At 40.1% G+C, this 12,713-nt stretch overlaps 1 protein-coding gene across 5 annotated transcripts in view; it reads left to right on the forward strand.

Moving 5' to 3' along the window:
- atp2b1a (ATPase plasma membrane Ca2+ transporting 1a) overlaps nt 1-12,713 on the forward strand; it is a 41,156-nt gene that overhangs the window by 14,894 nt on the left and 13,549 nt on the right. For all 5 annotated transcript variants that reach the window (XM_086202058.1, XM_086202061.1, XM_086202057.1 and 2 more), the window contains 6 exons: nt 6,811-7,008; nt 7,306-7,563; nt 7,737-7,862; nt 9,304-9,465; nt 9,970-10,008; nt 12,472-12,627. In XM_086202058.1, coding sequence (XP_086058184.1) covers nt 6,811-7,008; nt 7,306-7,563; nt 7,737-7,862; nt 9,304-9,465; nt 9,970-10,008; nt 12,472-12,627 — 939 coding nt within the window. The remainder of the gene's footprint in view (nt 1-6,810; nt 7,009-7,305; nt 7,564-7,736; nt 7,863-9,303; nt 9,466-9,969; nt 10,009-12,471; nt 12,628-12,713) is intronic.

Genomic DNA, 12,713 nt, shown 5'->3' on the forward strand with positions numbered 1-12,713 from the left:
GGGACGTTACCCCCACTTTTACATATTAACTTTTTTTTTTTAACTCTTCAAGGGCTGTACTACTCAGTAAGTGAAATGAAATCAAATTTTGGCAGTGACTTTGGTAGCAGGGATGTCCAGTATTAGCTGGTAACTGAGGGTGCTGCAGTATCCAAAGTATATTTTGTTGTTTATCTGTTTTAATAGCTTGTTTTAACAAGTTCTAAAAAAAAAATGGTGTTGAACAGGAGATCAAGCCTATGATGCAGGAATGTGGTGCGCACAGAACTGGAGGATTCACTGTTTTTTTTTTTCATTGTTGTTGTTGTTTTTACATCAAAAGTTAGTTGTATTGGTAATGTGTTTAATGGGCCATGACTCATCCATTCTAAATCATATATTATAATCCAATTGGCAAATAGTTGATGGTCTGTTAACAGTCGGGAAAAACTTCAAAATGAGCATTCCTAGTCACTAGGCTTACCATTTCTTGGATTTGATATTACTGCCTGCAAGACTGCATTACACATTTGAAAAGACTGATACTATAAGAGAAATACAAGATGACTATTTGAGTATGACTTGTACATTGATCTAACACTCCATTTACAGTGTTCCCTTTGTATTACTTCGTCTGTCTTGTGATCTGGATCTCAATATGCAAAAATTTGGTCGGCATAGCCAGCACACATCAGTGGCACATCCCAAGTTAAGAGAAGTACTGTTATTTGGACCTTTTACCTAGTCTTTCTAGGTCTTTCGTAGTCATAAGTTAGGATATCTGAGGCGCGTTTATGACCGTTCTCTCCTTAAATTTAAATAATCCAGGCCTTGCGAGTTTTCCAGCTGTGTATAAGGGCAATACTAAATCACTGGAGTGCTGTTTTAACAAAATTCCCATCCTTTTACCACATTTTTTTCAGCATTGAATTACACAGCTCAGGGTCAGAGTATTGCAGTTCTAAGTGTGCCCAGATGTCTGCATTAGGCTTGAAGTTGCTGGCTATTTCTGTAATTCTGTAGAAAGTTAGCTTAAGCAGAAGGTCCACAGAAATCCTGAAAAGGACTTGTGCGGTTTAGTTGAAAAACTGGAGTGTCAAGCGGATGTTTGAGTGGAAAAAACTGCAATGGCACCGCAGTGTTGATATTCTCAGTGAGCTCCGCCACAACTGCAGCATTTCTTTTCTCCTAATGGGATCCCCTGATTCCTCTGCATAACGCGACTCATTCGATGGGCAAGGCCACTCTGCATCAATATTATCGACGGAGTTCGCCTACTTTTCCTTTTTACAGTTATACCCCGTTGATTGCTATTTTAGTGTTGTCAAATATTTGGGTTTCAGCCTGTTGATCCAAATCGACTGTGGGCTGAGAGGCTTCTGCAGTTCCAATGAAATCCACAAAAGCTGACAGGCTCTCTGGATCTGCCATTTCAGAACCGTTCAAAATGAAGATTCCAACTGTTAAATGATAGTAGATTGATGCTGACGTAGGTTGATGCTGACGTAGCTGTGCTCTTGCCTTTGAGTGTATAAAGCATTTGGACAGAACCTCTTTCTGTTACACACGTATGTGTTGATCCTCCTTGGTTGTATCCTTTTTTTTTTCTTTTTCTTGCTGTATCTCTTACACATTAACCACCGACCTGTATCTGAATACATCATTTAAGTCATCTCAAAATCTGCCCATCTGTTTCAGCATACATAACCAGAAACAGAAAACATTACATCAGGTTATCTTCAAGTTTGCTTACTCGTGTGTAAACAAGGTCATGACAGGTGTTATCGATCCATTAGATATATGAAACCAGTTTTTCCCTATCACGTTATAAAAGTGTTCACATTAAATGGGGGGCAATGTTTGCACTAGAATACACTTACAGAACAAACAATGATCTGTAACGAATATGATGAAAAGAATTACATAATTCAGATTTACTACAGCAAAAGCCAGAAAGGACCAGAAAAAATGCAGTCTGTAAATGTGCATAGGTTAGTACGCATTATAACCGCCCTGTCAATCACAGTTCTGTATTTCATTTAATAAATGTGGTGCTACGACATATTGTTAAAGGGTGCATCATCCTTTCAGCTGCTGGTGAAGGTAATCATAAGGGGACATAATTGCACAAGTTGTGTGGGGGAAAATATGTATGACAGACTTGTGGTTTAGACATGGGCTAATACTGTGGGAAACACTTCATCCCAGTTTTGAAACCTGTAATTTGTTAGTAAAAACAGCGAGGAGCCTATCAGTGTATTTATTCGTCAAAGTTGGGAAATGGTGCGTTGCGTTATAGCAAATATTGTTTGAAGTAATTTGTAGAACCTTTATCTATGTGTAAATAGCGGCTAGAACCCGTTTTTATTTTAATTTTGGCACTTCAACGAATCTATGATACATCACATTCTCTAATGCAAACCATTTGGATGTGTTGAGACAATGTCCTAATGCAATTTGTAGTCAAGCCTGCTTCCCCAGCGTGGCTTGCCAGGTGGCTCACTCATTCTGTGGTCTTCCCAGAATTCCTGAGAAGGGTGGTGATACTTGTTTGACTGAACAGTATGACCAAAACACGTTTAGTCTATTCTGTGCTCGCAAACACCCTTTTTTGGCATCGTCATTGTTCCCAATGCGAAGGAAAGTTCTCCTCACTTGCACGGAATCTACGTATGTGAATCAGAACAACTCTGTATGTTCCGTTTCAGTTGGAACTGGAAGATGAAAGCCCTATAAAGAACATTTAGCATATATTATTGTAATAGACAGCAAGATAGCTGAAACAGTCACCTCCTGGAACAGACCAAAACCACCATAAAAGTAGGAGTATTCATAATATGGTGCTTGCAGTGTTCTGCTCTGTCCAGTCGAGCCAAACAAAAAAAAAAAAGTGGTTTTACCTCTCAAAATCCTACAAATCATTCATCATTAATTTTGCAACTAACTCAAGTCAACACAGATGTGAGCATTCATAGTAGATATTTCAAATGAGACCAGGTGCACAGTCCAGTGATCGAGCTCCGGTCGTGTTTGTTTGTGTGTGTGTCAATGGGTCACATCAACAGTGAACCATTGATTGACTGACGTGCTTACAGACAGATAAATGTCACATTCAGTTGTGTGCTGCTGTGTTCATATATTTATATCATGTTCTGCTCAGGTTAGTGGGACTCAACATGAAAATATGTCTTTCAGTGCTAAAAACAAATATATGATGACATTTCATTAGTGAAAACTTTGACAGTTGGTTTGTGACATTCACGATGTGTTGTAACCTTTTTTTTTTTCATCTGGTGTTTTACTGTTTATGGGAAATAACCCAAAATTCTCTATCACTACTTAATGATCAGGATGAGAACAAATGACATAAATCTACAGATCGTTTTCAGAAAATCATTTTGTCAGTCATGTTGTAATGGACTCCAGTGGAGCACCAGCACTGTATTGCACTATCTTTAATTAATACATTACATTTCATTAATTAAACCCCAAAAGATAATCTTGCCAGTAGTGATGGGGTTGGGAATAATTAGAGACCACAGTATTGATAAGCTCTAGGCGCTTTTATTGGTACTTTTTATATTTCAGTGTTATTAATTAACTCTTCTCTGTGTCGGGGCAGATCTCCCCCACATACCAGCAAAGCACTGTCTCTGATTTGTGTTCTATATTAGTTCTTATGTTGAGTCTGAACCCAGATTTCTGGAAAACCTTGCAGCAATTTTAAAAACGCCCATGTTTTACACTATGGTTTTTTTTTCCTGGAAGCTGTGACAACGTTCTCACCAAAATTCTGACCATACTGTAATTATAAACTAAAGTAACAATGTCTGATTTAATTTAAAAGAATTTATCTACACAGTTGATACTGTCATCAGTTTATCTTCAGTTTATCAGTTTCAATCATTCAGAGGCACATAAAGGAAAGTGGACAAAGTGAGCTGCCTGTTATTGTTACACAGTAACACAAGACATGTTCAAATCTGCATTATATGATCTGATTCAGGGGATGAGCTGGTAAACGTGTCTGTCTGCAATCACACAGAGAATGTATTTTAGCATTGCTGCATTTCATGTGAGGGTGTTTTAGTCATTGATTAGATGTTTGTTGACTAAGAGGAAGTGGGAAGAAGGTTCTGAAACTCTCTTATCCGCCCAAATATCAAGAATACAATGCTCTTTGTTGCCTTAGACCAGGGTGCTCTTGGTCTTCCTCTGGCTCACCTGCTCATCTGTGCGACATCAAATGTACATATTCTTTTGAAAGTAAGATTCCCTTGAAGTAGTTTTTTTTTTTTTTCCACTGTGGTTTCAGTTCAAATATGTGGGGGGCAGTAAGAAAAATATGGCCTTATTTCATTGGATTGTGACAGGCCTATAGTTAAGGCTTACCTTGACCCCTCACTGGTGGCTAAAATGACAGTCCTCCTTGCGGGGGTCAGCTGGGGACAAGCATCCTAATTAAATGGTTAATGATTAGCTGCTCAACTTGGGACACGCACTGGGTGCTAAAATGATGCGAGCAGCCAAGGCCAACCTATTCTGTTTGTGTATCCAGTTGAGAGACGTGGTGTTGTTGACTACTCTGTCACTTGTGTTTATTGCACTAATGCAAAGGGAAAATGTGGCGTAAAATTGAACGTGGTATTAGCTGTCAGCATGTTTTCATTAAAGCATAAAGAATCAAAGCAGACGGTGAGAGATAGCAAGGGAGCAGCAGGGGACAATTATGCAGGAGAAGCCCCATAGCCTTTCTGTGGCACTCTGTTGGTGAGTCATTGTTGTTCTAGTCACCTCCACTAACACAAACTCATAAAGGGATGTGTTAGTGTTTGGTTGTAATGTTAATTAACCGTGTAAGTGGTGATATTGGATTATTTCTTCTTCCAATAAGTTTTGCTCAACTCTTTAAGAGTCATCAATTGGTTTTAAAAAAAAAATTAAAAAGGCCATGTATTGATTAAATTAGATCTGATTTCATGTGTGGACATGGCATTTACAAGGATGAATTCCTATTTTAGGAAAATGTTTAAGCTGTTACTTTCAGAAATTGTGTAGCACTAAAAAGTTAATTGTTGATAATTCAGTCTGCAGAATTTAAGAAAGAACATTGATAAGCTTTGAAGCCGTCGATCTTATTTTATTTTTTCATGGATTTTTTTTTTTTCTATTTAACATTTTAAATTCAAATCAAATTTGATATGAAACGGACACATTTGTTGAGCAGGGGCTTCATTTTTTTGCCGAATGATTTGGAATACTCGTGTAATAGTCCCACGAGTCCCATCCAGAAGGAATCTAACAGTTGTCTGTAAAAAGTAAGCAGCAAAGGTTTGAATTTTCACAATGAATAAAATTAAAATTTGCATCATAACAAACAAGTTATTCATCATACATGGGGTCGCATCGGTGTTGAATGCGTTACGCTTGTGAGGAGAATTCACATACCCAGCCAACCAAATGAGAATTCAAATGAGGTTTTTTGATGGTGATGTTCCGACGCGCTGCATAGTCTCATTTCCTTTTGCCAGCATTCCTGTGTTAACATTGATATCCCACAATAGAACAACAAGCAATGGGTGAGCACTGCAGCTTGTTAATCTTGTTGTCTTCGTCTTCCATGACACAAATCACAAAGAACAGTCAGACTTGGAGCTTGATATAATGATCATAGGACTCTCCCCGTTGTCCTGTATACCCCAAAACTGTCTTTCTGCAGAACATGTCAATAATTAGTCTCTGTTATCAGGACACTACTGAAAGTTGTGGCACAAAAGCAGAATGAAATGAACCTAAAAGAGGTTGTGCAGCATTGAGTATTTCAGGACCAACTCAGTCAATTTTGTGTCGGATTGGTGAGAAATGGAAAAATTTCCTTTCTGTGGATCTCCGTCATTCCGACCATATGTCGACCCCTCTGATCCTTTCCCTTATTAAGACGATGCTATTCCCAGTGCAGCTTCCCATCGGCCATCAGTCGCTCAATTCTTTATTAGTCTCAGTCCCTTGCACCTTCACCCTGACCCACACCTACCCCCCATCTGCCTGTCAGTAACAGTTTCACACAGTCACTTGTTCCTGGCCCCCAATTCTGCTCCACCTCCTCTCTGCTTCACACGCACACGTACACACACGCACGCAGCTTCATCCAGCCTGCACAGCCACCTACACACAGCCAGTATGCATGAATAGAACTGAAAAACTGTCATGCATCATCAAATGTGTGAAGACCCTTTTGAATATATGACTGTGCCTTGAATGTGGGGGCATTTGAATGGGTGGCGGCAGAATGCTCTGTGTGCACATGGATGAATGGGTCTCAAGCCAACCAGACGTGTAATGTGTCAAAGAGATGTGTCTATAACGGGACAGTGGTATACATAGGAACCTGTGAATCTAAAGTTGATCCAACTCCTGTTGTCAGCCTCTCATTGTTTTTAAAAGCACATTTATTCTATTTGACCTCTATTCCCATCCTCTTGCCAGCCTGAGCGAGGTGAAAATGTTTGACATGCCCACAGAATGTGTGCCCATTGTGTGCCAGCATTGTCGCCTCCACAGTGTCCTTTCAGAATTGCTGATTCCTTTAGCGGATAATACTCTTGGAGGCTCAGTGATGCGAATGCAGCTCACTGACTTGTTTTTTGACAAGCTCTATTCCTGTGAACTAAACGTTCACGGACAGTACTGCGTCCATCTGTCTGTCGAGTATAATGGCTCAAAATTAAGGCTTTGCATAACTTGTTCACTTTTATGACGTGACTGATGTTGCGTGACAGATAAGAATTGAATGTGCAGTCCTCTCATGTCCTCTTCTTTCTTCCTCCCCAGGTCTAAGTGGACAGCCTGCAGACACTGAAAAGCGGAAAACAGTGTTTGGGCAAAATTTTATACCACCCAAAAAGCCCAAAACTTTCTTACAATTAGTGTGGGAGGCGCTACAGGATGTCACGCTGATTATCCTTGAAGTGGCAGCCATAATTTCACTAGGCCTTTCTTTTTATAAATCTCAAGATACCGAAAGAGAAAGTAAGTATAATTTCATTTGCATGTCCTTTTTTTCCTTATTTCGCTTTATCTTAACCATTTTATTCACTTGATTTGAATCTTTTTTTTGTGATGTATTGTAAGATGTTCTCGGGTGCTTTGAAATGTGCCTAACCATAAAATCTGATGTCATCTCCTGATGTTTTGAATTGCATTTTTACCTCAGAATTATTTATATCACTGTGCCGAGCGGATGAGGGTTTGTGATGGACAGGAGTGACCTATGGGGTAGTTGTTACCGAACTGTGACTGTTGTGTTTTGCCCCCGGTTCTCTGCAGACTGTGGAAAGGCTGCTGGCGGTGTGGAGGATGAAAATGAGTCAGAAGCAGGCTGGATTGAGGGTGCCGCCATTCTTCTGTCAGTTATATGCGTGGTGCTGGTGACAGCATTCAATGACTGGAGTAAAGAGAAACAGTTTAGGGGCCTCCAGAGCCGCATTGAGCAGGAGCAGAAATTTACTGTTGTCCGTGCAGGACAAGTTATCCAAATTCCTGTGGCCGAGATTGTGGTTGGCGACATTGCACAAATAAAATATGGTAAGATTTTTCTTCATTCTTTTAACATTTAATCTAATCTGTAATTTGTTGGTGACATGTCCATTTGAAGGACTTAATTCAGGATCAAGATAATCGGATGGTGATTTTCTCAAAAATGGGGAAAATTTGCATTCATTTTCAGATTTACATCTTTTTTGTCCTGCGTGTTTCAGGCGACCTTTTGCCTGCTGACGGAGTCCTCATCCAAGGCAACGATTTGAAGATCGATGAGAGCTCGCTCACAGGAGAGTCGGACCATGTCAAGAAAACACAAGAAAAAGATCCGATGCTGTTATCAGGTAACACAAAAGCTCCATTTGAAAAATGTCAGTTGATGGCGTGTCCTCTCTTTGATGGCATATAACTTACTTTTTGTTTTCCAGACAGGAGTTAATCTTTTCAGTCTTTTCTCAAGAAAAAAAGACAAATTTGCAGGTTCCAAAATGTCACATTGTTGTTGATTCTGACAGAAAATGTAGAGGTTTGGACTGTTAGATGGACAAAAACCAAAAAAAAATGTCACTTTGGTCTCTGAAAATTATGATAAGCATTTTCATATTTCCTTGATATTTTGTAGACTAAATGTATTGGTAAATCATGAAAATAATCATCAGATCAATTGATGATGAAAATAGTCACTAGTTGTAACTCTATAGATCTTTTTTTTTTCCTTTACGTTTTTTGAGCAAGGATTTTCCTAAATCAGCCAGAAACAAATGAAACTAATTCACAGAAAATGAATTTATCAGCAGTCAGTGCATTGCAGCTCTCCTGTCCCAATGACGTGACATTGAAAATGAGTCCGTTTATTAAATGTTTCATTGTTCATTCAAAAGACAAAGTTATGGAGAATCTTAAAACGTCCCTAGCCTGCTGCACAGTTTATTTGATCATCGTCCATCCAGCACTCCCTATGTGTAAAAAGTCTCACTTCAGCTTTGTGTTCAAGGCCCCTTCAACACTATTTCTTCTATGAGAAGCGTGTTTTCACTGGTGAATTCCCCTAATGAAGTGTGTGAGTGCATGTGTGTGTGTGTATGAGTGCGTGTGCGAGTTTGTGCATGTGTATGTGTGTCACTTTTTGATTTCCTTACCTCAGGCCAAATCCCATCTGTCATAACTGTCAAGAAAGAAAGAAAAGTTTCCTCTAATTAACGAAGGCATGAGAGAACTTAAAAATGCTTTCTCGGTCTCTCATTTCCTAGTCTCTTTCACTTTATCTTTTCATCTCTTGTCTTTTTTGTCCTTCTTTGTAAAAATAGGCATTATTTTCAGTTTCTTAAGAGAAACAAAAAACCCAGAGATATTAAACCCCGCAGAAACACTTTGTAGCCTCTCAGATTTCCATTAATTCACTGAGACTGACAATTAGCTTTTGATTAAAGGCTGGTGATTAAAGGTTTGTAGGATTCTGCTCCATATTGCTTGCTAGCGTGTCATTCTTTTGTATTTGTCACCTACCGTTGAAAGCCTGCATTTACCACCTGCTTCTTATTTGTATAGCCAGTCTTTCGGGTGGCATGTTCGGCTCTTTTGCCTGTAAAGAAATCTACTGGTCGTAACACTATGACCTAAAATAAAGAGCTAGTCAAAGCATGACAGATGTTGAAATGTGTATTTTAATAAGAAACATGGTATTAGTACTATTAGTAATAACAGAAATAATGTAAGACCGCTCAAGTCAAACTCATGTCCTACCTCCCTTTTGCTGACAGTTTTCTTTTCCTCCTCCATTGAAAGGCACCCATGTAATGGAAGGCTCAGGGAAAATGGTGGTCACCGCTGTGGGTGTCAACTCTCAAACTGGAATTATTTTCACTTTACTCGGGGGTGGCGAGGACGATGACGAGGAAGAAGAGGAGAAGAAAAAGGAGAAGGAGGAGAAGAAGAAACAGAGAAAAAGTTAGTATCCTCTCTAATTTTACCCTTCTATTTCTGTTGGTGGACATTTCCATGCGCTACCGCCAGCTTCGCATCTCAGAGCAAGATTCCATCTTCTCCCAGTGAGGCTTTTTTTTTTCTGTTAAAAACAAGCTGAGCCATGTAAGAAAGTGTAGCTGGCTGCAGGGCTGTGAACACACCAAGGACAGAAGGACTACCTTGTTGCCAGAGGCTGTGCAGTTACTTATGGATATGGCCTCTTCTTGAATCAGCTCTTAGTTTCTCTAAATTCCATTTTCCTGAAAAACGAAACTTTAAAAAAGTCCTTTTTTAATTATATGGTTTTCAAATAATATAAATGCATTCTTGCTTTCCTTTCTTTACCTTTTTACTATTTTCAGCCTTTATTTAATTAAAGGCCATAAACAACAATTGAGGATCTGTCACGTGTCTAAAGTCATACAGTAAATTGCTCAACCACTGTTTTTGTAATGCTACTAACCTCAGGGTGTTTTTGTCTTACAGATAAGAAACAGGACGGATCAGTAGAAAATCGTAAAAAAGGTGGGTAGCTTGTCCACACAAAAAAGCTTGTGACGTGGCAGAAACTCAATGAATTTAGGCATGTGGACAAGCTCAAGAGGATCTGCAGAAGTTCAAATCAAGCATCGGAATGGAACAGAAAGGGGATTTAAGTGACTTTGAATGTGGCATGGTTGTTGGTGGTTAAGTACACCAGAAACTGCTGAGATACTGAGATTTTTATAAACGACCTTCTCTAGGGTTTTCAGAGAATGGTCAGAAAAAGAAAAAAACATCCAGTAAGTAGCAGATGGGCTACAGCTAAGAACAGGAAACTGAATCAGTGGGTACAGGCTCACCAAAATTGGAATATTGGAAAAACCTTGTTTGCTCTGATGAGTCTCAATTTCTGTTGCAGCATTCCGATATAGGGTCAGAATCGGGCACGAATAACACAAAAGCATGGATTCATTGTAGCTTACATCAACAATTCAAGTTGCTGGTCATCTGGTGGATGTTTTCAGCACTTTTCAACACTTGATCAAGCACCCTTTAGTACCAATGATCCATCCCTTCATGACCACAGTCTACCCCTATCATATCGTATCATATCATCTCAGGCTGGTTTCTTGAACACGTCAATCACTGTTCTCAAATAGCCTCCACTGTCTCACGAGTTCAATCCAATAAAGCACCTCTGAGACATGTGGTAGGGGGCAACCAGAGGTTCCGCACACAAATCTTGAGCAGCTGCATGATGCACCTTGTCAGTATGAACCAGAATCTCCGAGGGATGTTTCCATCATCCTATTGAGTCTTTGCCAAAAAGAATTTAGGCAATTCTGAAGCCATGCTATGAGGAAGGTGTACCAAATACAGGCCTGGGATTGTATTAATTGCCTTACAGCTTAGTGCCAACCCATATGTGTTAGCCTTTGGTTTTATCAGTGTGTTCCTCCCCATTTAACAGCGCTGGATAATTGGCTACAGCGGTTTTATGCAAGTAATGAGGAGTTTAATATTTTGGCATGACCCCAGGTCACTTAGCACTGGCTGTTCTGGCATACCCATTGTACTGTCTGGCCCTCCCCTCTGTGTCTCTCCGCTTTCCTGGTCCCTCCCTGGCACATTACACTTTGAGCAGCAGGTGCTACTGAATCCAGTTATAGCGATTAGTGATGAGGAGATTAAAGCCATGCAACAATTCTGGGGCCAGAACATCTGCTTTCCCACCCATCTCTCTCTCTCTCTGTCTCCCTCCATCAGGGCCCCAATTTTGATTTCCATTGATGTCCCAATCTGAACTGTCCTGAGTCAAACTGCAGCTGGTCCAATTTTAGCCTGACAACAATGATAATGAAGCCGGTTTAGCAGTAACTTAGCCAGCTAGCCAGGCTTGCAGTCCTGCTGGGACTCTATGATCAGTAGTGCTTGGGTCTGTGACCACAACCCTGGCACTAGTCCCTGGTGCACAGATTCCCCCTGTCTGCCAGGAATCCACAGTAATCCTTTAGACTGAGATTACACAGGCCATGTAAGTGCAGAACAAGCCACAGTCTACAGCAGCTGCAGTAGCCCAGTATTAATGCCCCTTCTGTCCCTACGACATACATTCACACACAACACCATGTTACAGGCCATACTATAGTAAATAAAGATTCAGCATGGGCTTGCCTCTGCTCCTATAAGCAAATCATCTGATATTAAATACACGCCCACACAATGCATCGTATCAACAAACGGTCAAGAGGAAGTAGGGAACGAGGTGTCAATTGTCCCATAGCAGCAGCGGTTTCCTCAGTGCCAGGCAGCAATGATGATTTTATCATGGCGAGCTGCTTGGCAGAGACGGGCTGCTTTGCATCTCCAAGGTTGCCTGGTTAGATGTGCATTTGGGACTCCCATCATTTCCGCATGTGAGGGACAGAGTCCTGAGAGATTTTGAGGAAGAGACGGCTGAGTTTCATGAGAGTTTACCTGGAAACTTCTGTGACTATTGTCTAAATTCCACAGATCCCAATATTACAAGCTAGTAACCCGTTCTTTAAATCTCTAGGTGGGAGTACCCTTATTACACTTGCAAATCTTTTATCTAATTACTGTGCAGTCAGGTCACAGCAAACATAATTACAGTGACATTTCCCCAGTTCCTTGGATTAAAAGGAAAGCCAAAAAAATATATGCCAACATTTGAGTGATGTGACATCTCGTGTCTCTTTGGAAGTTATTTTCAATTAATCATCAGTCACTTAAGTAGAAATATTCCCAAAATCAAGAATTTTCCTCGCAGGGTTCCGAAGCAACTTTCAGCCGCTTGTTGTTTATATAACAAAAAAAACAAAAGAATTAAAATCTAGCCTAAAGTCTTTTTTAAATTCAGCATAAAAAAACAGTAGAAAAAAATGCATTTGTATTTTTTAAGATTGCGAATATTTTGTTTGAAATTATGCCAATAAAATGTTTGTCCATGACGTTCAACTCCTTTGATTTCTGTCTTTGCTGCAGCTAAAGCACAGGACGGTGCTGCGATGGAAATGCAGCCTCTGAACAGTGATGAGGGAGCCGACGCAGAGGAGAAGAAGAAAGCCAGCCTGCCAAAGAAAGAGAAATCTGTTCTCCAGGGCAAATTGACCAAATTAGCTGTACAGATTGGCAAAGCAGGTGAGTCACACACAAACACTTCTGGCTCAGCTAAATGCTGTAGATTGCTCTGCACGCTAACTTTGTGGACCTGTATGCATTTAGAA

This window comes from Aulostomus chinensis, chromosome 4 (genome assembly GCF_037954235.1).
Source record: "Aulostomus chinensis isolate RoL2024-O1b breed Wild chromosome 4, RoL_Achi_v1.0, whole genome shotgun sequence".
Taxonomy (NCBI): domain Eukaryota; kingdom Metazoa; phylum Chordata; class Actinopteri; order Syngnathiformes; family Aulostomidae; genus Aulostomus; species Aulostomus chinensis.